At 38.9% G+C, this 25,933-nt stretch overlaps 2 protein-coding genes across 3 annotated transcripts in view; one reads left to right on the top strand and one right to left on the bottom strand.

Annotated features, from left to right (window-relative positions):
• Positions 1-36: 36 nt before the first annotated feature.
• ESCO2 (establishment of sister chromatid cohesion N-acetyltransferase 2) lies at positions 37-22,901 on the bottom strand (the record flags this gene model as incomplete). The annotated part of the gene is made up of 10 exons (XM_082842629.1): positions 37-169; positions 1,536-1,711; positions 6,014-6,157; positions 6,855-6,944; positions 8,179-8,310; positions 9,414-9,540; positions 12,274-12,331; positions 17,845-17,938; positions 21,250-22,078; positions 22,849-22,901. The coding sequence occupies 10 exons, from the start codon at positions 22,899-22,901 to the stop codon at positions 37-39; spliced, it is 1,836 nt and encodes a 611-aa protein (XP_082698755.1).
• A 2,707-nt stretch (positions 22,902-25,608) lies between these two features.
• CCDC25 (coiled-coil domain containing 25) overlaps positions 25,609-25,933 on the top strand; it is a 40,009-nt gene continuing 39,684 nt past the window's right edge. For both annotated transcript variants that reach the window (XM_082842649.1, XM_082842650.1), the window contains exon 1: positions 25,609-25,676. In XM_082842649.1, coding sequence (XP_082698775.1) covers positions 25,649-25,676 — 28 coding nt within the window. In that variant the 5' untranslated portion in view covers positions 25,609-25,648. The remainder of the gene's footprint in view (positions 25,677-25,933) is intronic.

Raw genomic sequence — 25,933 nt, 5'->3', positions numbered from 1 at the left:
ATCCATATAGTAACTGTTCTATAGTTGAAATTGGCTTTAAGTATTAAAATTGTATACAAGGAAATTAGGGGTGTTGCAGTACTTGGTTGCAAATAACTTGCCATCTGGTGTTGGGTCAGAAAATGCTATTTCATTCGTGCTGAGAAAACAGCCAAACATGAAGCAATTCCTAAAAAAGAGAAAAAAGATAATTTAACAATGGAAACAACTTAAAATTTTGATTAAACATAAGCACAATTATATCAATATTTTAAAGCAATCCAATTAAAAAATTTCAATCTCTTTACATATTCTTGATTAAAACCAACATTATTTTATTAAGTGGTAAAATGACTCAATGCCTTGTATTTTACAGGTGGAAGTCTAATGATATCATTTCACAGATGAGAAAACTAAGGCCCAGAAAAAGTTCTGCCAAGAGGCAAAGGGAGCCACACAAACCATCTGGTTGACTCTAGGTGATCCGTGATAGTAAGCAACTAATATGAGACAATATTGCTAGTTAAAAGCCACAGGTAGTTATAACAACAAAAAAATAATTATTTTGGGCTTCCCTGGTGGCGCAGTGGTTGAGAGTCCGCCTGCCGATGCAGGGGACACGGGTTCCTGCCCTGGTCCGGGAAGATCGCACATGCCGCGGAGCGGCTGGGCCTGTGAGCCATGGCCGCTGAGCCTGCGCGTCCGGAGCCTGTGCTCCGCAACGGGAGAGGCCACAACAGTGAGAGGCCCGCGTACCGCCAAAAAAAAAAAAAAAAAAGTACAATTTCTAAAATTCTTTTTATAAAAAATATTTTTAATGTACAATTTCTAAAATTCTTTTTTTTTAAATATTTATTTAGGCTGCATTGGGTCTTAGTTGCAGCATGTGGGCTCTTTGTTGAGGTGCGTGGGTTTTCTCTCTCTAGTTGCGGTGTTCGGGTTTTCTCTCTAGCTGTGGCGCGTGGGCTCCAGAGCGCATGGGCTCTGTAGTTTGCAGCACGCGGGCTCTCTAGTTGAGGCGCATGAGCCCAATAGTTGTGGTGCACAGGCTAGTTGCCCCGTGGCATGTGGGATCTTAGTTCCCTGACCAGGGATCAAACCCACGTCCCCTGCATTGGAAAGCAGATTCTTTACCACTGGACCACCAGGGAAGTCCCCAAAATTCTTTTTTTTTAAACTTATATTTTGTTTTTATAGATTTATTTAAATGTAATTTTACATCTGTTGAATCTAATAAAAATTTGGGCTTCCATTTTTCCGTTTCCTAGCAATTTATCTTTACTTTATTAATGTGTTGGTCTGTAACAAAATCCAGTCTTTGACCACAGGTAGTTTGAAAAGCACTGGGCTAGAATGTTTCAGACTTGGAATGTTGTGCCCGCAATTGAGTATATCTAGTTCTTTTTTTTTTTTTTTCAGTGCCAGCATTGCCTTAGCCTGACTTTGGTTGTATTTATATAGAAGTGTCTTACCAACATCATTCCCTTTGGCTCATGAGCCGGGAAGGGTTCTTGGAAAGCTAATCTGGGTCTAATCCATTTTATATTATTTCTTACCTTAGAGTATCTACCAGTCGTCTTGCAATGCGCTTTCTTCTCTTCAATCTGAAGACCCAAATTCTACTTATCCCACAGATTGCAGGTTCTGGTACATCTGAACATTGCCAAGCCCTATGACATTCTTTAGAGCTTGGGGATTCTGGACCAGTTGGTTCAGACAGGACACGGAAGGCCTGCAGTGATACACAGAAGCATCTAGAGCTAACAATACAGCTGAGTTCACATTTCTTTTTAAAAACTATTCTTTAAACAAAATTTAAGTACCTAAAATTAATCTTACCCTACCTTCACAAAAATGTTAAAATTCTTTGCTATTTCTTGAATTCTTGCCCATTTATAGTCACACAATGCTTAAAAATTACTAGTGGTGTTGAGATATCCCCACATCCTAGTGTATCATACCATTGTGAAACTTTCTTGTGTTGATTTAAAAAAATTATAAAAGACTCTTACTTCTAATAAAGTACATAAACTTCTCCCATTCTCTCCATCCTAAAATGTACATTTGATATTATAAAAAACTAATAACACTAAAGAAGGTTTTTGCATATAAACTATGAAATTTGGTCTTTAAATTTTTCTTTAAACTTCTTATTTTGAATATAGATTCAGAGGAAGTTGACAAATAGTACAAAGAGGACATGTATCCTTCACCCAATTTCCCCCAATAGTTACATCTTCCATAACTATAATACCACACCAAAAGCAAGAAATTAACATGGGTACAATGTGTGTGTATAGTTCCATGACAATTCATCATACCTGAATACTGATTTAACCATCACCACAATCAAAATACAGAGCTACTGCATCATCACGAAGCTCTTCCTCTTGCTACCTCTTTATAATCACACCCATTTCCCTGCCCCCACCATCCCTAAACCCTGGCAACCACAATCTGTTCTCTATCTCTAAAATTCTGATATTCTGAGGATATCATACAAATGGACTCATACAGAATGTGACCCTTTGAGAATGGCTTTTTTAATTTATTTTTTTATACAGCAGGTTCTTATTATTTATCTATTTTATACATATTAGTGTATATATGTCAGTCCCAATCTCCCAATTCATCCCACCCACCACTTTCCCTGCTTGGTGTCCATACGTTTGTTCTCTACGTCTGAGTCTCTGTTTCAGGAGAACGGCTCTTTTTCACTCAGCACAATGCCCTTGGTACCTGTCCAAGTTGTTGCATATATCAAGTCTTCCTTTTTACTGCTAAGTAATATTCCATTATATGGATGTACCAGTTTGTTTAATCACTCACCTACTGAAGGACACTTTGGTTGTTTCCAGGTTTTAGCTATTACAAATAAAGCTGCTGTAAACATTCAGGTGTGGGTTTTTGTGTAGACATAAGTTTTCATTTCCGGGATAAATGCCCAGGAGTATGATTGCTGGGTCATATGGTAAATGTATGATTAGTTTTTTAAGAAACTGCCAAACTTTTTCCAGAGGGGCTGTAACATTTTACATTCCCTCCAACAGTGTATGAGAAATCTAGTTTCCCTGCATCCACACCAGCATTTGCTATTGTCACTATTTTCTACTGTAGCTGTTTTGATAGGTGTATATTAAGTTTTAACCCCCACTGAGAAAACTTTGCTTCTGAAATGAGAATGAATAGAAGAGTATATGTATGAGTTAGTTGGCTATACAGATCTTCCTCAACTTATGATGGGATTACGTCCCGGTAAATGTAGATTGTGGGCTTCCCTGCTAGTGCAGTGGTTAAGAATCTGCCTGCCAATGCAGGGGACACGAGTTCAAGCCCTGGTCTGGGAAGATCCCACATGCTGCAGGGCAACTAAGCCTGTGCGCCACAACTACTGAGCCTGTGCTCTAGAGCCCGTGAGCCACAACTACTGAAGCCTGTGCGTCTAGAGCCCGTGCTCTGCAACAAGACAAGCCAACACAATGAGAGCCTGCGCACTGCAACGAAGAGTAGTCCCTGCTTGCCACAACCAGAGAAAACCCCACACTCAGCAACGAAGACCCAACACAGCCAAAAATAATTAAATAAATTTATTTTAAAAAAGAAAAAGATCAAAGAAAGAAAAGGCCAAGTTAATCACTTTTACAGCCCATAGTACAAACCAACTGCTTTTCTCTCTCTACTGTCTGATAAACACACAAGAGACTATATATGTATATGTGTGTGTGTGTATAAATATATATATATGAGATGAAATGCAGAAAAAAGGAAAATAAGAAAGATGGTAGAAATGGGGGGAAAAAAGGGAAGGCACGTATAAAAAGGAGTAAGATACAAAGCTACAGTAATGAAGACAATATGGTACTGGCACAAAAACAGAAATATAGATCAATGGAACAGGATAGAAAGCCCAGAGATAAACCCACACACACCTATGGTCAACTAATCTATGACAAAGGAGGCAAGGTTATAGAATGGAGAAAAGACAGCCTCTTCAATAAGTGGTGCTGGGAAAACTGGACAGCTACATTAAAAGAATGAAATTAGAATGCTCCCTAACACCATACACAAAAATAAACTCAAAATGGATTAAAGACCTAAATGTAAGACCGGATACTATAAAACTCTTAGAGGAAAACATAGGAAGAACATCCTTTGACATAAATCACAGCAAGATCTTTTTTGACCCACCTCCTAGAGAAATGGAAATAAAAACAAAAATAAACAAATGGGGCCTAATGAAACTTAAAAGCTTTTGCACAGCAAAGGAAACTATAAACAAGAAGAAAAGACAACCCTCAGAATGGGAGAAAAAATTTGCAAACAAATCAACAAAGGAGTAATCTCCAAAATATATAAACAGCTCATGCAGCTCAATATTAAAGAAACAAACAACCCAAATAAAAAATGGGCAGAAGACCTAAACAGACATTTCTCCAAAGAAGACATACAGATGGCCAAGAAGGACATGAAAAGCTGCCCTACATCACTAATTATTAGAGAAATGCAAATCAAAACTACAATGAGGTATCACCTCACACCAGTAAGAATGGGCATGTAATCACTTCATATTCAGAAAATGTACAAACAACAAATGCTGGAAAGGGTGTGGAGAAAAGGGAACCCTCTTGCACTGTTGGTGGGAATGTAAATTGATACAGCCACTATGGAGAACAGTATGGACGTTCCTTAATAAACTAAAAACAGAACTACCACATGACCCAGCAATCCCACTACTGGGCATATACCCAGAGAAAACCATAATTCAAAAAGACACATGCACCCCAATGTTCACTGCAACACTATTTACAACAGCCAGGTCATGGAAGCAACCTAAATGCCCATCGACAGACGAATGGATAAAGAAGATGTGGTACATATATACAATGGAACATTACTCAGCCATAAAAGGGAACGAAACTGGGTCATTTGTAGAGACGTGTCTGGACATAGAGACTGTCATACAGAGTGAAGTAAGTCAGAAAGAGAAAAACAAATATCGTATATTAACGCATATATGTGAAATCTAGAAAAATGGGACAGATGAACTGGTTTGCGAGGCAGAAATAGAGACACAGATGTAGGGAACAAACGTATGGACACCAAGGGGGGAAGCGGGGGTGGGGGGAGGTTGGTGGTGGGATGAATTGGGAGATTGGGATGGACGTATATACACTAATATGTATAAAATAGATAATAAGAACCTGCTGTATAAAAAAATTAATAAAATTCAAATAATAAAAAGGACTAAGCATAATTTCAAGATGTACTGAGACAGATAAGTATTTTTATTTATTTATTTATTTTTCAGATAAGTATTTTTAAAAGGAAGGAGACATAAGTGTGGTACATTATAAAGTCAGGTTCAAAGAACACATTTGAACTATAAGTCTTCCTAGCTAAAGATTACCCTGTAAGCTCCTTGAAAGGAAAAAAAACTATACATCTCTATTGTAGAACAAGTGTTGGCAACCTTTTTCTGTATGGGGTCAAATTGTAAATACTTTAGGCTCTTTGGGCCACGTGGTCTCTTTTGCACCTACTCAACCCTACCTTTGTAGCACAAAAGCAACCACGGATTAATATGGAAATGAATGAGCATGGTTGTGTGTCAATAAAACTTTATTTACAAAAACAGGTGGAGGGCCACACTTGGCCCATGGGCTATTGTTTGCTCCTCTGCTAGAACACTGCTAATTAGTATCCAAAGTAGATTCTAATTAAGGCACAAGTAAGGACTATTTTGCCAAATATATTAACCTGCACTAAGCCACATGTTCAATAACTGAGCTTATTTAAAATACTACACTTTATAGTCCAGGTATATAAAAGACAACATGAACTTAAGACTGACTTATCCTGCTTATATAAGGCAAAATACCAGATATAATAGAAAAAAATGACTTCAATTATCTATATGGTCAAGGATATTTTAGAAGGAAAAATTCATTAATGGTAGCATTCTTAAATGCTTTTCTCCCAACTACTTAATTTTGCTCACAAATTATACCAGCAACTTATTAGACATATACGATACCTGTTTGATGGGCTCTGCAATTAAACACCCAACTACTTTCTTTTCATCAGAAATAAACAGAAAAGTTTTGGTTCTGTTTGGACATCTGGGAACAACTTGCTGGAAGCCCAATTCATAATCGACAAGTTCTTGGACATCTTCGACCTAATGATGTTAAAAACCAAAAGATGTGAATTTGTTTGAAAAAGTATAATAGAAAATACACAAATTTATATACACAAAAAGTATGATTACCATCAGTTTAGCCTCTTTTATCTCTACTTCCTAAATTTACACAATCCCAAAATTATTTCACTATTGATGCATGTTTCTGCCACTTTGGAAACAGGGTTTTAAGAAACTATTTTAAAGATTGCTTTCAGCAGACAGAAATTCAGACCCTTGGGAGGGATAAGGAGTAGGACGATTTTTTTCAGCTTTATTCATTGTTCACTGGGACTAAACATCCAGCCCAAGAAACAAAGGCAACACCAACATAAGAATTAGACTCTGGAGCCATTAATTTCTCAATATTAAAAAGTTTAGTTTCTCTCTCACAAATTGAAGTTGTAGGTAAAAGATAAGCTATAGAGCCTTATCTGTTTTCTTTAATCTCCACCTGACACTCCTTTGTCTTGCAACTGTACAGTTTAATTTTGTATGACATACTATGAAAGTCTTCCTTACAACTGTACCAAAGTACAGCAGATTATCTATAAACAAAGGTATTTTACAGTTCAACATAGGTTGATTTCTTGGCAGAGAATGGGGAGAGTAGGAGGAAAACAAAGATTAAGAAAGTAACACTATAAATCAACTACACTTCAATTAAAAAAAGAAAAGAAAAACTAATGTTCCACACCTTTCTGATGGCATAACTCGGATCATGTGACAGGACCAACACAATTTTCCCATCCCAAAATTCTGCTACAACACGTTCTTTTTTCCAGCCCTGCCAAAGGAAAAAAAAAGTCACAGTTTAATCTGAAGAGGGAAAAAAGTTAAATAATATGGTCTGGAGAGAACAAAAAGATGGACAATGAATGATATAAAAAAGATAAAACCCGGGCTTCCCTGGTGGCACAGTGGTTGAGAGTCCGCCTGCCGATGCAGGGGACACAGGTTCATGCCCCGGTCTGGGAGGATCCCACATGCCGCGGAGCGGCTGGGCCCATGAGCCATGGCCGCTGAGCCTGCGTGTCCGGAGCCTGTGCTCCACAACGGGAGAGGCCACAACAGTGAGAGGCCCGCGTACCGCAAAAAAAAAAAAAAAAAAAAGGATAAAACCCAACTACAGGAATGTGGTAAGGGAAATAAAAGATGCCTAAAACAAAGTGTCTGCCCTCCAGGGGCTGACACCCTATCAGGAGACATGTAAACAATCTATTATAAAATAAGTTGAAGTCAAATAAGAGCCCTTCATAGGAATATAGAGAAAAAACAATGAATTATTAGGGGTGTGAAGGTGGGGCATGGGTGGGATAAGCAGAGGGGTTATTTTTTTTGGGGGGTCGCACCAGCGGCAAGTGGGGTCTTAGTTCCCTGACCAGGGATCGAACCTGCACCCCCTGCACTGGCAGCGCAGAGTCTTAACTGCTCGACTGCCGGGGAAGTCACCAAGCAGAGTTTTAATAAATAAGGCTAAAAGTATTAATGAAGGCATGAACTACAGCAATAAAAATAGGGGAAAAAGGGAGTGCATTTGAGTAGCAGGTGTAGTCATAAAGATAAGGCCAACAATAGGATGTATTTGGAGTAGGAGGGTGCTTGATGAAGAGGTGGGACCTCTCTTCTCAGTAAAGAAAAAGCCTGGAGAAGTCGTAGAAAAGCCGTTTTTCTAAGGTTATCTATAAAGAAGAAACTAAAGTGAGGAAAGGAGAAACTCCTCAAGTCTTTGAGTTTTGTATCTTGACTGCTCAGCTCTGAAAGCTAGAGGTAAGGATGCAGGGTGTTCACTCAACCTAGAACAATAGCTTCTCTTATATTAGGACAGGAGGTTTGAAGTGGCACTTTTATTAAAACTTAACTTTTAAATACATCAGTCTCTAATATTAAGGACAACAAAATTGCAGATGATGAAATATTTTTGGACACATAGATCTTCCCATATTTAGGCAAAAGAAATGTATCTTTTAAAGCAGCTTCACTTTTTAGAACAAATGGAAACGACTATTTTTCTTACTTACTGCATATTTGATTCCCTCCAGAAATCTGTGGTGATGCTGAACATGCTGCAGTTCATCCTCGGGGTTGGAAGCAGTGTAGATCATGCCACAAGACTTACACATGGTGGCTCCAAAATGTTTCTGACCAGCGTCCTACAATTGGAAGAGGAAAAAAAAAAAGCCTATCTAAACACATCACAGTTAGCTCTACATTTAGTTCATGTAAATTTGTCCATTCATTCAAATTTGTCCTCTTTTTTTTTTTTTATGCTGGCACAGGTGAAATACTAAATGAAAGTCTGGTTACTCTATCTTCTTCTCTCTCAGCACAAACAAGATGGAATGAGAAGAGCCCTAAACATGCAATAGTGATGAAAGAAGTGAAACTGCCTCTTTGGACAGTGGAAAAAAAATCAAGATTCTTTAGCTGGACCCATAGTTCTAGGAAGCAATAAGATTAAATCATAAATATTATAGCTAAGATGAACAATGGAACTTCCTTATTAAGCTCTTATACGAGAGGCCTAAAAAAGCCTCATTTCAAAGAGGCAGGGCAAAAATTTCAGGACTTATACATTCATTATATAGTATTTTTCCCTTAAGTGGTTAGGAGTCTGAAAGTCTTTTCCCCAAGAGTTGATAAAAAATAAGTAAAATACATAGTAAAAGTTCAGGAAAAGCACAGATAAATTAATGAATATAGAGAATTCAGGGATATTCAATGTCAAGGCTTATTAATTCCCATTGTATCTCATAAGGCATTGCTTAATGCTACTGAAAAATAACAAATTTTGAATTGTCTATATAGGCGTTTGCAAACTTTCTACCAAGGTTCAGAAAGTAAACATTTTAGGCTTTGCAGGACACACATATTCTTTTTTCCAACACTTTAAAAATGTAAAAGCCATTTTTAGCTCATAGGCCATGGTGCAGATTTGGCCCACAGCCATAGTCTGCCAAACCCATGTCTAATGCAATGGTGCTATTCTCATTAAGTCTTCTATAGATCAACAATAATTTTCCTTATCCAGAGGCAACTCATTCATCAGTATTCTACTACGTTGCTAGGACTGCCCAACACCATCAGTTCAAAAATGTACTTGATTAGCTTTAAATGCTGCCACTACAGCAAAGGTAGCATTTACAAACTCAGAATATCTATAACCCCCGGTAACTATGCTTAGACAACACGTCAGACTTCAGGTTCTATATGTGAGAGCCATGTACAGGAGGAGCTTTGTTTTAAATTTACTCACAATGACGAGCTGGTCTTTTGTTTCTTTATTTGCATCTCTGGTATTAGTATTTTTCTGTATATTGATTTGTTTCAAGAAGTTAGTAGACGTGACGGATCCCACAGAAGACTGTTCTTCAACTAGAGATCTTGAAGTAGAAAGTTGGTATTATTTAATAATTTAAAAATATTTGACAAATTATAATGAAAAGAAAAGAAATGTATATAACATTTGCAGAGGACTTTGCAATTTTTAGGGCTTTCTATCGACATAACTTGATGAAGTAATAGGGCTAGAAACAATGAGAAACCTGAGGCCCACTCAGACAGGATCAGTAAACTACTCAAGGTAAAGTAACTAGTGAAGAATGGCAGAAAGACTCAAATCCCTGTCTTCTAACACCACGTCGAAGGGATTTCATCTACAGTATCAGCTGCATATATGCAGGATTTCTTTGTAAGTTGATGTCACCCTTAAAATTTAATCTTTTCTTGCTTTATCAAACCTTAGGACCCACGTAGGCATAAAGAAACTCCTGGAATACCATAGCAGATAAGTAGACTCTAATACTGAATCTCACAGACCCACAGGAAGTCAGTCACCAGCACATTATGATCCAACAACTTTTTACTGGGTCAGTGAGTGTGAGGCTAATACACTCGCTAGTCCGCATGCCTAAAGCAGCACCCTACTATTCTCAAATTCTTAGAGAAAAAAAAAAATTGGCTGTATAGATGTTGTTGAGGCAACCTTTTCGCATTAGGAGAGAACGCTTGGACTGGCTTATAGAGATTGCGAACAGGAGCCCTTCATCCAAAACCAGCTAACAAATGTTTTGATCAACTCATACAGAGTTTAAAACTTTGGATTAGCTACCAATATTTTAAAATCTAGAGATTCCACTTAAAAATGTGTATTTCCAACATTGCAAGAGACACTGTAAGATCATTAGACCTCTGTTTCATCAAAGAATCTACTAGTTAGAGCTACACAGCACATGCTCTTTTAGGTGGGGCATGCTTCTCCAGTTGGCTCCAGTCTCTGCCCAGCCTGGCTGGCTCTGTAGGCACTGAGTTTGTAACCCTTGCCTTATAATGAAATGACCTTTTTCCAAGGATGAAAGAAATAGAAATCCCTAGAGAGTAGAGGCAAGGAAAAAAACCAAGTACCCAATGCAAGGGGTTCAAACAGAAGCTGACACTGACAAATGAAAAAACACTGGAAAAAAGCCCCTATCTAACGCTTTATGCTAACCCAAGGTGTCTTGCTAGCATCTGACTAGAAAATGGCTTTCAAACTGACTTGACAAACCTATGGTGAGAAATATATTTCACATAATGACCAATACAGATACATATATATAACTGAAAAAAAAAAGGATTCACTAAATACACTTACTACGTGAGAGATGCATTATTCCATTTTAAAAAAATGCTAGGTGTGATACCCTTAAACTGATTTGATAAACTACTAATGCCTGTAATATAAAAAACACTTGTCTAGGTCGCTGACCCCCTCCACCCCTTATACAACGTTTGCTAAGTACCTCAGCTCTTCCCATCTCTGCACGCGTGACCGCAATCTCTTTACTTCTATCCTAGCAATTTTAACAGTTTATTATACGTATTTGTTTAAATGCCTGTCCTCTTCTAACCATAACTTCCTTGATAGCAGGACCATGTGTTATTTACCTTCACATCTCTAAAACTCGGTGTAGTTCAATACCACATGGTACTCTATAAATGTTTGCCAAACGTGAGACTACAAATCCAAAGAATCTGTAACCTACCTAAAGTAAAACTCATAGATTAAACCACAAGAAATTGATGATATCTGATTTTTTAGGTCCTACATAATGAGCGAATTTCAAATGATTCAACCAACAGTCTCCTAATATCTCCTTATGCTACGTTAAATTAGTTTATATGCTATTAGCTAATTGTGGTAGGTTTCAATCCTCAATAAATAGTCATGAAAGAAGACAGATGAGAAAAGAAAAGGGTGAAAAAAACTAGGAATATGGACTTTGAAGTGGAAAAGTTGCCCACCCAACCCAATCTCCAAGGCAATTTAGGGTGAGATGCCCTAAGAGTAGGAGAACTTACCTAGGAAGTACCTTGCTCAATACCTTTAGTTGTTTATCATCAAATAGGAAGAAGAGAACCAAAGCTGCTTAGCGAGATGAGACGTTCAGACTATAAGAAACTTCTTTTTCAGAGCTTTTCCACTTATGCTCACGTGTACCCATGCCTCCCGCACTTCCAGTTTTAGTTTTGAGCAGGAGAGTGGTAGCTTCAGCTGGATTTATAACAGCATTAAGCTGCTTTAAGTTACTTACTCCTCTGGCCAGAGTCTCCTCATCTATAAGATGGGGTAATGATGGTATGTACACCATGAGGTTGTAAACGCCCATTAAACATGAACTATTGTCAATATGTTGTCACACAGGGGAGGCAATACAGCCTAATGGGCTTTGGTTAAAATACGGATTCTAGTCCTGGCTCTGCCAACTAATAGCTGTACAACTGTGGCTGAATTACAAACAGTTTTCTCAGCTGAAAATGGTAATAATAGCATCAATCTTCTAGGTTGTTGTGGGGATAAGTGAAATAATGGATAATAAACTACTTATTATGGGTCAGGTACTATATAAAAATGTAGCAATTATTACTATCCAAGTCCACAAAGGTCTTTTCCTTCTCTCAGCTCTTCAAGTTCTTAAGAAGTTTCTACGAGAGGATCTGATTTCATCTTCTATTCTTAATATCTCTTTAATGGGGAAGAAAAACAGTGTTCTCCAAATTAAATAGTGTAAGAAAGAAAAAGAGACCCAGTGGACTCACAATTAAACCTTGAACATTAAAATAAGAGTGACACTTACCTTTTTGTGTTGACTGAAGACACGGTGAAGATGGGATAGACAAGGGTCTCAGGAGAAACTTGTAGGGAAAAAGGTGACAATAATTTGTATCACAGAATAAATTTAAAGCTTTAAAGCATAAGAGTTTAAAGGTTTATAAGACCAAAATACTCACATTACTTGATTTCAAGACTTAACAGTAATCAAGACAGTATGGTATTGACAAAGGGATAGACAAATAGATCAATGGAACAAAATAGAGAGCCCGGAAACACCCACGCAGATACAGTCAACTGATTTTTAACAAAGAGACATAAGTTAATTCAATGGAGAAAAGAAAGTCATCAAATGGTGCTGGAACAATTTGACATCCACATTCAAAAAAGATGACAACACTCACATAAAAATTAACTCAAAACGGATCACAGATCTAAATGCAAAATGTAGAACTATAAAACTTCTAGAAGAAAAATCCACATGAACTTGGGTTTGGTAATAATTTTTTACATACAATACATGAAAGAAAAATTAAATGAGTTAGACTTTATCAAATTTAAGTGTTTTGCTCTGCAAAAACTGTTAAGAGAATAAAAAGACAAGCCACAGACTAGGGAGTAAATACTTTCAATCATATTTCTGATCAAACATTTGTATACAGAATATAAAAAGAACTCTTAAAACTCGATAATAATAAAAAAAAGTCCAATTAAAAATGGGCAAAAGATCTGAACAGACCCTTCTCCAAAGACATATAGATGGCAAATAAACACATGAAAAGATGTTCTGCATCATTTGTCATTAGGGAAATGCAGATTAAAAGCACAATGAGCTATTACTACACACCTATTAGAATGGCTAACATCCAAAAAACTGACAATAACAAATGCTGGAGGGAATGGGGAGTAACAGGAACTCCCATTCATTGCAGGTGGGAATGCAAAATGGCACAGTTGCTATGGAACATTTTGGCAGTTTTTTTATAAAGTTTAACATAGATTTGCCACATAACCCAGCAATCATGCTTGTAGGTGTTAACCCAAGTGTTATGAAATCTTATGTCCACAGAATAACATGTACACAAATGTTTATAGCAGCTTTATTCATAATTGCTAAAAACTGAAAGCAACCAAGATGTCCTTTAATGGAGGAATGGATAAACAGACTATGTATGGTAATTCCATAGTTCAGCAAAAAAAAAGGGAATGAACTATTAATACATGCAACAACACACATGAACCTTAAACGCATTTTACTAAGTGAAAGAAGTCAGACCCAAAAGTCTACCTACTGCACGACTGCATTTGTGTGACATTTTTACTGGAAAAGGTAAAACCATGGGGACAGAAAACATATTAACGGTTGCCAGGGGGATGAAGAAGGGTAGAATAGATGACTACAAAGGATACACACAAGGGAAATTTTAGTATGAGAGAACTGTTCTGTAGGGTACTGGAGGGGTTGATTCATGCCTCTATGCACTTGCAAAATCCATAGAACTATATATAACAAAGAGTAAAATTGAATGTATGTATTAAAAAAAAATCAACCATGATGTTGAGGGATCCCAAGATGGAATGCAGACTGTGACAAATGAATTTAACTGCATTAGAACTGCATGGAGAACTGCATTGAAGGAGACAATGGAAGAAAGGAAAGATGACCTAAGTAACCTTACAAAACAACATTTTGACTAGAAATTAGAAGGCTAAAGACAAAAGGACTGTATTTAAATGGTATACGCTGGTAAATCTGTTTCTCACAGGAGAATGAGTTAATACTGAAACTGCCCTGCAGGTATATTGGGACTGTACTTAACTAAGTAGGTGCACAGTGACCGGAAGGAGCCAGCTCTCTCACTGTCTGAGAGAAGTCACAGACAAACAAAGAAGGAAGCGAGGGATAACCCGAGGGACTGGATTAGTCAGAGACACCAAGTTTGAAGTTATGTTTCTTTAGCATATGTACACATGGAGAGATACACAAACAATTATAGATGTGTGCATATACATGGATTAGGATACATTCATATATTGATATTTTCTAGCTCTGTCTGCTGAGAGGGCCTAGGAGCCACGACACTCCAGTAGCAACAAGCACACCAAGTCCAGAACCTGGTTTCTAAATTATATTCCCCAACTGAAGGAACTAGGATTCCTTGGAGAAGTGGCCGAGGCTAGGACTGCGTCAAGGCAAACACAAGATGAGCTGGGAGCATCTTGTAGTGACAGAAAGTGAGCAGGAAGTGCTCAAAAAGCAAAAGAAGGGGACAGGTCAAAGAGAACTGACCTGAAAATAACTCCCAATGGTCAAAGCTGGAACAATATAAGCAACAGAATATATAAATAATGTAGTATTAAATTTTAACCCAAAATATAAAATATTCATGAGTGCATACTGATGAATAGCCAGGAGTCCATTTATTTATTTAAAGATTGAATAAATAGGGACTCCCCTGGTAGTCCAATGGTAAAGAATCCACCTTCCAGTGCAGGGGATAAGGGTTCAATCCCTGGTCCAGGAGCTAAGATCCCACATGCCGCGGGGCAACTAAGCCTGCACGCCGCAACTACTGAGCCTGTGTGCCTCAACTAGAGAGCCCACGTGCCAGAAACTACAGAGCCCACACACTCTGGAGCCTGTGCGCGACAACTACAGAGACAAAACCCACACACCACAACTGGAGAGAAGCCTGCACGCCACAACGAAGAGCCCGTGCACTGCAACAAAAGATTCTACATGCCACGATGAAGATCCCGCGTGCCATAACTAAGACCCGACGCAGCCAAAAAAGTAAAATAAAGACAACTCTTCCTTACAGAAGGAATCCACATTGGGCTTCCCTGGTGGTTCAGTGGTTAAGAATCCGCCTGCCAATGCAGGGGGACACGGGTTCGAGCCCTGGTCCAGGAAGATCCCACACACCGCAGAGCAACTAAGCCCGCGCACCACAACTACTGAAGCCCACACGCCTAGAGTCCATACTCTGCAACAAGAGAAGCCGCCGCAATTAGAAGCCCGTGCACCGCAATGAAGAGCAGCCCCCGCTCGCCGCAGCTAGAAAGCCCACGCACAGCAATGAAGACCCAACACAGCCAAAAATAAATCTAGAAAAAAAAAAAAGGATTATTTTTAAAAATAAAATAAGGGAACATTGTTTAAAAAAAAAAAAAGAAGGAATCCAAATAATATATGAAAAATCTTCCTCTCTAGGAGATGAAACTTAATCCCCACCCCTCCCTGAAAGGCAGGCCAGACTTAGTGACTTACTTCCAAAAATAGAGTTTGGGAAAGAAAAAAGGGTAACTTTTACAGTGGAGAAATAGGGCAAACCTGACCTTCACCAAGTGACAAGAGGTTAACATCATCTGTAATGTCATGTGGACATCAGCACCCAATACGATGTGGTGAGAAGGGCAGTTCACCTCAGTGGCATTCTTCCCCCAAACCCATAACCCCAGTCTAATGATGAGGAAAAAGGTCCAGGAACATCCAGATAAGATATCTGGCCAGGACTCCTTAAGAATGTCAAGGTCATGAAAAACATGGAAACAAAGAAAAGACTGAGAAAATATCACAGACCAGAGGAGACTAGGGAGACATGACAGCTAAATGCAATATGATCCCCAAGGTGGATTCTAGAACAGAAAGGGGACATTAATGGAAAAATTGATCAAATCCAAATACAGATCCCCAAGGTGGATTCTAGAACAGAAAGGGGACATTAATGGAAAAATTGATCAAATCCAAATACAGTCTAGCTTAGTTAATAGGAACATACCAATGATCTAAGTTTCTTAGTTTTGACAAAGGTACCACAGTAATTTAAGATGCTAACAAAGGGGGAAATAGGGTAATATAGGAACTCTCTGTATGATCTTTACAACTTTTCTGTAAATCTAAAATTACTACAAAATAAAAATCTTATTAAAAAAAGAAAAAAGGTGTGAGTTCCCTGGTGGTTAGGACTCGGAGCTTTCACCACCCAGGTGTAATCCCTGGTCCAGGAACTGAGATCCCACAAGCCGCGTGGCATGGCCAAAAAAAAAAAAAAGGAAAATAAAGAAAAAAGTCAAATAGTAGTTGATTAGAGAAAAATAGTACATTGAAAGTATGCTATTTAGTAAAAGAGCAAACTCTTAACTTTGCACTGAAAAATAATTAGAGCTCATTCTCTAGAAACAAGGCCAAGACAGCTGAGAATCTGACCTGCTATGGATAAGCTACTTAACCTTAAGTCTGTTTCCTCATCTGTAAAATGGACATACAAACTTATTTCCTAGGGTTGTTGTAAGAATTAAATGATAAATTAGTTATTAAGTAATAAGGTTTTATCATTTGTTTACTACCTTTATGAATTTTGCCATGTTTGTACCATCTGTTCTTTTGTTTGTTTGTTTGGTCATGCAGAGTGGCATGCAGAATCTTAGTTCCCCAACCAGAGATCGAACCTGTGCACCCTGCAGTGGAAGCACAGAGTCTTAACCACTGGACCGCCAGGGAAGTCCCTTGTACCATCTGTATTATATTTTATTTATTAAATAAAAGTCCTTAAATGGACTTAGTGTACTAAAATAAATTTATTTTTAAAGAAAATTTTATAACTATTGTAAATGAAAAGCCGTTATTATTTTCTGCTACATGTTCTGTCATATCAGGGATAGCACAACCCATGGAAAACAGAAAGCATACTAAACATTTAGCACTGCCTGGTACATATTCAGCAGCTAATAAGTACTAGTTATTAACAGTATACCTCAGAATAACCATTATGAATCATCATTCGATATATCCTTATATCATTAGATCCTCTTAAGGGCAATTTTGCTTTTAGTTTTATCTTTGTTTTCTTCCTGTGAGCTACAGTTTCTCACTATAGTCTGCATATCTACTTCTAGAATTTTAATTTATTTCCAAATTTATAGATATAATGAACAAGTTAAAGTTACAAAGAATCTGGCTGGTAAGTAGAATGTTAATCAACCTCTTTATATATTCATAGTTTAGTAAATACTGTTTAAGTGAACAGTGACACCATAAGTTAATAATAGGATTTCAGGACTAAGAGAAATTTAAAAATTAAGACTAACCCCTTACTTTAGAGATTTCTTCCCTAGATCACACAGTTAAATAGTGGCAGATCTAGACAAAACCCCAAGGTTCCTGATGCCCAATTCAGTGCCCTTTTATGGCCTTTTAAATTCTGCTTACAACTGGGCTTTGATCATAGATATATAACAAATTGTTTTCACTCCCTCCTATTATTGGGGGTAAAAGGTAGGTAGGGTATGTATGATAAGAACACCTGGCCCTAGGGAGCTTAAGTAACTTGGCCACATCTCACAGACCAATTAATCATCAGTATTTTGTCTTAAATTCCAGCCTAAGGTCTCTTTGTCTCCTCCATAAAATGCACTGCACTGCTTATCATAGAAAACAGTGTTACCAAGATAAACACAAAGATACAGGTCACAGATAGTGAATATTTAAAAAAACCAAAATATTATTGTATATAATTTCATATTGACACATGTAATGAAGCATTATTACAAGCAAATAAACTCATTTTGAGAAGAAAACTTTTCTCTTACTTACCTGCCTTGTTCTCACTGAAAGACTCCTCTGAAGAAAAACTCTTATTTTCATCGGTTTTACATTCCCTTGAAGAAATGACTCTATCTGACGCATCCTGAAAATAATGAATAAGTAAAATTAAGGAAACCTATAATTCTTAATCATTTTCTATTTAGTGAATGAATCCCAACAGATCTGCTTCTAAAACAGAGTATGTAGTTTATTATGAATTATATTTCATAATAACTTTAAATTCTCAATTTTCAGTCTATTTTAAGGAAAATTCCTTTTATATCTACTAAATGTAATATTTTAAAAGACAGAGTGTGCATTTTTAAGTCTATAATTTGTCATCCTGTCAAAAATGTATTATTTCCTGACAAAGATGACAGAATGAAGATAGATTATAGAACATCCCTTCTACAAAAATGAATTGAACAACAACAACAAAATTAGTGAAAACAGCAAAAATTTCCCCAGCAGCTGCAAAACTGAAAAGGAACAACCTTCTGTCACAAGCTTTAAAATCAGGGAGCCAAGGAAAGAAAAAGAACATTCTGGGGTAGTTGGAGAGGCTTCTAAACTCCCACTTTTGGAGCAGTAGCAGAAACTAACACTACTTATTTGGTGAGACTCAGAATATATAGCTTGGAGGAAAAGGAAAAAACTTTTGATTAAAGAGGAACTCATTCAACATCATAACATCTCAGAAAAGGTGAGACAACCCATCAGTTTGCCACTTCTCAGGGGTCCATAAGGAGTTGGGGAAAGGTTATGCACCCTCTAATGAAAAACTGGATTCACTCTCGTCTAGCAGAGATGAATACTAGTAGTGGGTATTGAACAAAACCTTAGGCACAGAACAGAGCCCAGTTCCACAAATTTAAGACGCACAAATGCCCAGCTTCTCAAACTACTAAAAACTAGGCAGAACCCAAAACCTAACCCCTTAAAATGAAGCTCAGAAAAAAAAGTCAGAAGAGTACTGCAGAGAAATCATGTCATTGTAACAAGACTGTTTCTTCATTATCAAATGGATATGGAGAATACTAATGAGGACCCCTCCCCTACATGCACTTTGCTTCATTGGATTGAGAATTAATTTTAGCTTGAGTTGTGCCCTAGATTTTTAAAACCTGAGTTATATTTATATACAGTGACATGCACAGATATAGAGTTTGATGAATTTTTCATAAACTTATATATCCTGTAACCCAAACCCAAAACCCCTATCAAGATATAGGGGTGTTTTTGTTTTTGTTTGTCAGAAACAAGATGAAGAATTAGTAGAATCGCTGTTATGGCTTAGGCAAGCAAGAGCACGCTCCATTTAACAATATACTTGGCAATACTTGATAGAAATGCTTACAAGGGCAGCAGGTAAATGAAATTAGCAGCAAAACTGGACTGATCTAGATATGTATCCATACGTTGATTTAGTGGAAGGAAATGAAGAGCTCATACCTGTCAAATGGTAGCCTGATACTCTGTTCCAGGAGATTACTGCCATGCAGGAATGTGGGCTTAGCTTTGCCAGAGTTCAATTTTTCATGAAACACCAGAAATCTGTTACCTTACATTTAAAAAAAAATGCTGGCTCTAAACATTATGTAGGCCAAGCAAACATCCATGGGCTGGACCTGGTCCACTGGCCACCAATTATAATCTTTGCCATTGAGATCTGAAATGTAGGTGACTACAAGAGGTAGGAACTGGGGTTGAATTTGGGAGGAGGCAATGAGAACAATAAGAGGAAGTGAGGAGGGAAATGACTACAGAGAGAGTTTGAATTGCTCAGCAGTATATGAGCCTCAGAGTGTATGTGAAAGCCTACAGCTGCAAGGGTTGTGATGAACATAAACAAGTCACCACAGACATGGAAGTCGCCAAACTGGGAGCCCTTCTTAAGGCCTGTTGCCTCAACTACTTTCTGCCCTTGGCTACATGGAAGAAAACCACCTTTCTCTCCTTACTGACAAGAGGTCAACAATAGAAGGTATAGACCTGCATTGTCTATTATGGTAGCCACCAGCCACAAGCAGCTAATGAGAACTTGCTACATGGCTAGTCCCAATTGATACATGCTGCAAGTGGAAATAAACATGGGTTTCAAGGACTTGGTACAAAAAAAGAATGCAAAATATCTCATTAATAACTTTTTATATTGATAACATAGAAACAGTAACATTTAAAACATACTGTGTTAAACTTTTTAGAAACTATCTTAATGTGGCCACCAGAAGATTTTAAATTACGTGTATTGGTATTCTATCAGACAGCACTAGTCTAGGCCAGCTGGGACAAATAGGAGCACAATCAAAAAAGCATAGAGGACTTCCCTGGTGGCGCAGTGGTTGAGAGTCCGCCTGCCGATGCAGGGGACACGGGTTCGTGCCCCGGTCCAGGAAGATGCCACATGCCACGGAGCGGCTGGGCCCATGAGCCATGGCCGCTGAGCCTGCGCGTTCGGAACCTGTGCTCCGCAACGGGAGAGGCCACAGCAGTGACAGGCCCGCGTACCGCAAAAAAAAAAAAAAAAAAAAAAAAAAAAAAAGGCATAGAATGGCACCCATGAAAACATACTATGTAAAATAAACAAAAACCCAACTATACATTCATAGTGATCATCTCCAAGTAGTGGGATTACAGAAGATACATATTTTTTATATTCTCTGTATTCTCTAAATTTTCTAGAATAAGCTAGTACTTTAAATAATGAGCTGAAACAAACAAACAAAAATATGCTCATTCTCTGGAAATCTACTACCTGAATTTTGTTATTTCTACTTTCTAAAAACACTGACTACCAAGTAAAAGTTAAGTTTCTCTGGACCACAGTTATGAGGGAACTTAACGAGATGTAAACCTTAATGCCAAGAAAATGTCGGTAGGCTTCCGTAAGCCAAAAAAGGGAGGAAAAGCCCATCTTTCTACCCTGTCTCTAAATTCTTTATAGTGATGATACTATTTGGCTTCATAAAAGCAGTCCTACAGACTGTAAAGAAAACAAAATTTTGGGCTTCCTTGGTGGCACAGTGGTTAAGAATCTGCCTGCCAATGCAGGGGACATTGGGTTCGAGCCCTGGTCTGGGGAGATCCCACATGCTGCAGAGCAACTAAGCCCGTGCACAACTACTCTGCTCTAGAACCCGCGAGCCACAACTACTGAAGCCCGTGCACCTAGAGCCCGTGCTCCACAAGAGAAGCCACCGCAATGAGAAGCCCGCGCACAGCAACGAAGAGTAGCCCCGCTCACCACAACTAGAGAAAGCTCACGTGCAGCAGGGAAGGCCCAACGCAGCCAAAAATAAAATAAATTTATAAAAAAAAAAAAAAAAATTTTGTTCAAAGTTACATATATACAATGTATACTGAAGCTCTGTTATATGGCCAGCTTAGTTTTTAAAGTGATATATTTACATTTACCTTTATTAATTTCTCTTCATTTTTACTTCTTTCACTCAGCAGCTCAGTGTTCAGTTCTTTTTCTACTAACAAACACTTTGGCACTTGCCTTGTCTCAAAACTTCTTTCATTGACAGTTTCCACATCAGACTCTTCAATAACTTCTGATTTATTCTTTTGGGTGAGTCCCAGTAATGGCTTATCTTCCAGGGACAATTTTCTCAGAGAGGGTTTTTTCCTAACAAAAAAAGCCGCTCCTCCCTGGAGGGTAACTTGTGGTTTGACCTTTTGGCTTAGAACTCGAGGAGCATTCAGATTATTTTCAGCTGAGTAACAATTATTCTCTTTCTCCACAATTGGCTTATAGGCCACTCGATTTTGCTTGGAATTTTTAGGATTCTTTGACACAGGCTTGATGCACTTATATCCTGGTTGACACTTAGCAGTTAAACACTTCTGTGGTTTTTTGTTCATCGACTTGGAGCAGGCTGGTTTTCCCTGCATTTTTCCTGTCACACTGGGATATGATCTATCTTCATTATTAGTTTTTAGACAAATAGATCTACTCTCTTTTATCAGCTTTCTCTCCAGTGGATTGAGGTACCACTTATCTTTGTTGTAAAAGGATATGGTAGACACAGCAGATTTAAATGGTGAACCTTGATTTGCAGATGGCAATCTAGTTTTAGTCGTTTTGAGTGGACTTGAAATGAAATGGCCTTGTTGAGAGCAATGAATCTTTCCTTCATTTTTATCACTGCTTTGGCAAATGTGCTTTTTATTAGGTGATGGAAATATATTTTCAGTAAAGTCCGAAATTAATTTCTTTGATGGAATTTCTGATAATAGGCTATGAAAAGAAACACAGTCCATTGATAAATATAGTTATTTTGCTTCCATTTCTATGTCAATTTACTGCTAAGCAATAAACAGCTCTACCTGTAAGGCATATTAAAAATGCATCTTCTCCACCAAACATCCATCCATATACATTAGTAGTTTAACAGCAGGATTCTCAAATTCTGTCTTTACCAAACAAAGCATTTGGATATTTTTCAAAACTAAGATTCCAATGTTTGTGAAAACAAACACTGTTTACAGAGAAGCTTTGAGATGCACGTATATGTATATGTGTGTGTGTGTGTGTTTTAAAACCTATTTCTAAGTTTTGGCCATATACCTGCTATAATTTCCCTAAAATGATTAATTTTATGTAATAAACTGACCACTTAGGGCTGTTCTATAATATATATCTCTGGTATGACATAGAGTATAGAGCTTTAGAGGATTGCTTACTGATGAGTATCTACTATATGCAAAACAGTATGTTAAATATTACATAAGAGAGCAGAAAGGAGCAAGGTAATAAAAGATCTGACCCACATTTCCAAGCCATAGGAAACAGCCCTTTCTCTGAGTCCCTCCAAAGGCCTTAAAGAATTAATTATGAAAGCTTACAGTATTTCCAGACTAGAATTAGAATATAAAGTATTACTGTAGCCACAAGGAGTAGGTGAATGGAAGAATGGAAATACTTAGAGATAGAAGAGAGGAGATAAAAAATGCAAGATGGTGAATTTTTCTTTTTTTAACAGTTTCTACTCATAGGATGAGACTCACTTATCACAGTTCAAAGAATGCTGCTTCCTTTTCCTTGGAGTTAAAGTTGACATCTTCTTAACTGAACTCCTAAAAGCAACAGAACAATATAATAACCAAATTAATCCAATGTGTATAAAAATCAGTAAATCAAAATTATACTTTATAAGTCTGAAAGAGTTCTCAGATGGGTAATGGTCCATAAAGATCCAAAAAAGGGGGGATGGGTTTAAAAAGCAAATCACTTTAATAAAGGTTTAAACCATGAAGGTAAAAAAAAAAAAAAAAAAAGAAAAGGAAAAATACTACATCACAGCAGTAACTAATTCAGCAGGGACAGTACAATTTAATTAACTAATTAAGCAGGAATACTACATGTTTCAAGCCGGAAAATGATCCTACCGAGGAAGGATTTTACCCCATTTCAGGACACACTTTCCCCTCAATTAGCCTGATGAACCCATACCAAGTTTAATCACTTTATATTCTGGGCAGCTGTCCTTGCCATTGCCCTCACCCCTACCCCTCCCGCTGTTAGATGCTCTTGCCCTAGGCTTCCATTCCATCCTGCACCTCCTTGGTATCCGTTTAGCACATTTTCTTGTTGTTAGTTTGACTGTCTTTCTCAACAGCCTGCATGTTCAAAGAAGGCAGAGACCGTCTCTAGCTTTTTCATCAGAAGCAAGAAAACGGGGAAGCGTAATCCTCTCTCATTTTTCTAGTCGAGGAGCTGCTTGTTTCCTTATTTACAAAATACTCTGACCTCCTAAGGCTGCGGGTAGACAAAATCACGCATGTTAACTCTCGGGCAGATGGTATGTTGCTCAATAGCGTTTTCCCTTCCCCTTCCTTCGGATCAAGTATATTTAAAAAAAAAAATTACACCAGCTTGGCTTCAAACAAACAGAAAGACCTGGGTTTCTGGGAATTCGCGTCGAGCTGCGGCTTAAGGGAAGACCCTTCCGGGGCTGAATGAGGAAAGGTAGGAGAGAAAAGCGCCTCTGTCCCCAAACGCTGTCAGCAAAAAGACGAGAAAACTCGTTGTCAGAAAGATGGAAACCCGGTGACCTGGAAGTGCGGACACCCGCTCGCTGGCTTCGGTCTCCAGCCGCGAACGCGCCAAGCACCGAGCACAAGTTCTTTTTCCTTGACATTCACCTCCACGTTCCACAGAACCTCCCGGTCTCCTGGCTCTTCCACCCCACGCCTCGACCCTCCGCAGGACTTACCCGCCCCTCGGACTAGCAACCTCTCCTCAGCAGAGCCAGGGGTCCCCACTGTATTCAAATTCTCGCGCGCCAGTCCAGGCAGAAGTAGGTGAGTTCCGATTGGCCGCTTCTCAGCGCGTCCAGGGGCTGGCTCGGTGATTGGTTGTGCACTAGCGTTTGCCCCGCCCACCCGAAAGGCGGTCTCCAAGATTCTCCCGCCCTTGCAAGGCTAAAAGCTCTCTTCTCTCCGAAACCAAGTCTTCAAGAATCCCGTGAGGCCCGCGGGGCTCCATTCCGGAGGCCTTATCTAAGATGCATTCTGGGAATTGTAGTTTTTAGCAGAATAAAACTGAGGTTTTTATATTATTTTAAACTCTGGAACTCCAGGCACATTCTAAGGTCACTTAGTGTAAGATGTTTTTGTAAGGTAGCCTCTCTAAGATTTCGAGGCAGTTATTTTTCACATTTGAAGCTTTACTGTTAGTTTACCTTTTTTTTTAACTAGTAATACGTTAGGTTTCCAGCTCATTTTTTCATTTTTCAAGTTAAATTAAAAAATCATTACAGTAACATCTATGCGCCAGGCATTCTTGCACATTTGATGTGTTTTATTTCATTTACTCTTCACCACAGTCTATGAGATATGTATCATCATTCCCATTTTACAGAGAATAAAACTGAGGGCCTGAAAACAATGACTATTTATAGGACAGAGCTAGGTTCTTCCTTTGCAAAGCCCAAAGATTCCTAAAGCACTCACAGATTATTAGCTATTGTTGTTATCTTTGTGTACCAGCTCCTGGTACAGTATCTGGCACTTTCTTAGTTCTAAATAAATTTAGTTTAGTGATGTGCTTAACTTCACAGAATGAAGTCGGTCAGATGAAGTTAAGAGAAATAGGTCAAAACTAAGTGCTGTGGGAACTTCCCTTGAGTCAGATCATTCCCACTTTACATCTGGAAGATAACTGAGGTTCAGAGGTTTGCCCAGTCTTGCCCATTAACTTATATAACCCTGGCAAAATAGCCTGTGAATTAGCAGCTCTATTCATCTTCATCTTACAGCTAAGGTTAAGTGCAGCACCAAATGTGCCCAGTAGGTGATGGACCTAGAATGAGAATAGTGGAGGAATTGGGGTTCACTCAAAATTTAATGAGCTCCTACTAAGTGCCAAGTACCGTAACTGGCTCAGTGAACGCCTAGCTGTGAAGAAGACAACAGGTTTCTACTTTCAGGCAGGCCAGATGCGGCTGAAAGGAGGCAGATAAGACCAAGAGCTAAGCCTCAAGATTTGACCGCTCACGGGGTGGAGGTTCTGAAAATAAAGTCAGTGAATGACATTTTTCTCTTAGAAAGACGGAGTTTCCCCGCAGTTTTCCAATCACCTATTGTCCTGGCTCCATCCTCTTTCCCCTCAACCCCCTAGTAAGCTGAGCTCTCAGCGCGCCGACACGGTAGCCCGCCAGCAGCCGCCGTTATGACACTGCCCGACGTCCGCCGGAAGTGCGCGGAAGAGTTCCGGGGGACGCGGCCTCCGCGCTTCCTGTATCTTGATCTTCCAGGGCTGAGTGCCGCTGCTCGGCGCTGGAGTCGCCGTGCCGCCGCCGGGATCATGGTGTTCTACTTCACTAGCAGCAGCGGTGAGTGGGCGCCGAGACCTCCCGGGTCCCTGCTCGACCGCGGGGCTCCGAAGCCGAAACCCCCAGGCCGCCGCTGAGCCTGGTCCTTGAGCGCCTCCTCGGCAGTGGGTGCCTCTTCCCGCGTCCTCATGGTCCCCCCACCGTGTCCGTCCCAGTCCACCCCGTGCGCCCCCTTGTCAGGGCCTGGGGGCGCGTAGAGGCACCATCCCCCTTGCTGTCTTTGCCTCCGGGAGTTCTTTCCCCTCATTCAGAAAGAC

The sequence above is a fragment of the Leucopleurus acutus genome, assembly GCF_964270905.1.
Source record: "Leucopleurus acutus genome assembly, chromosome: 7".
Classification (NCBI taxonomy): domain Eukaryota; kingdom Metazoa; phylum Chordata; class Mammalia; order Artiodactyla; family Delphinidae; genus Leucopleurus; species Leucopleurus acutus.
This window is presented reverse-complemented; position numbering and strand designations above follow the sequence as displayed.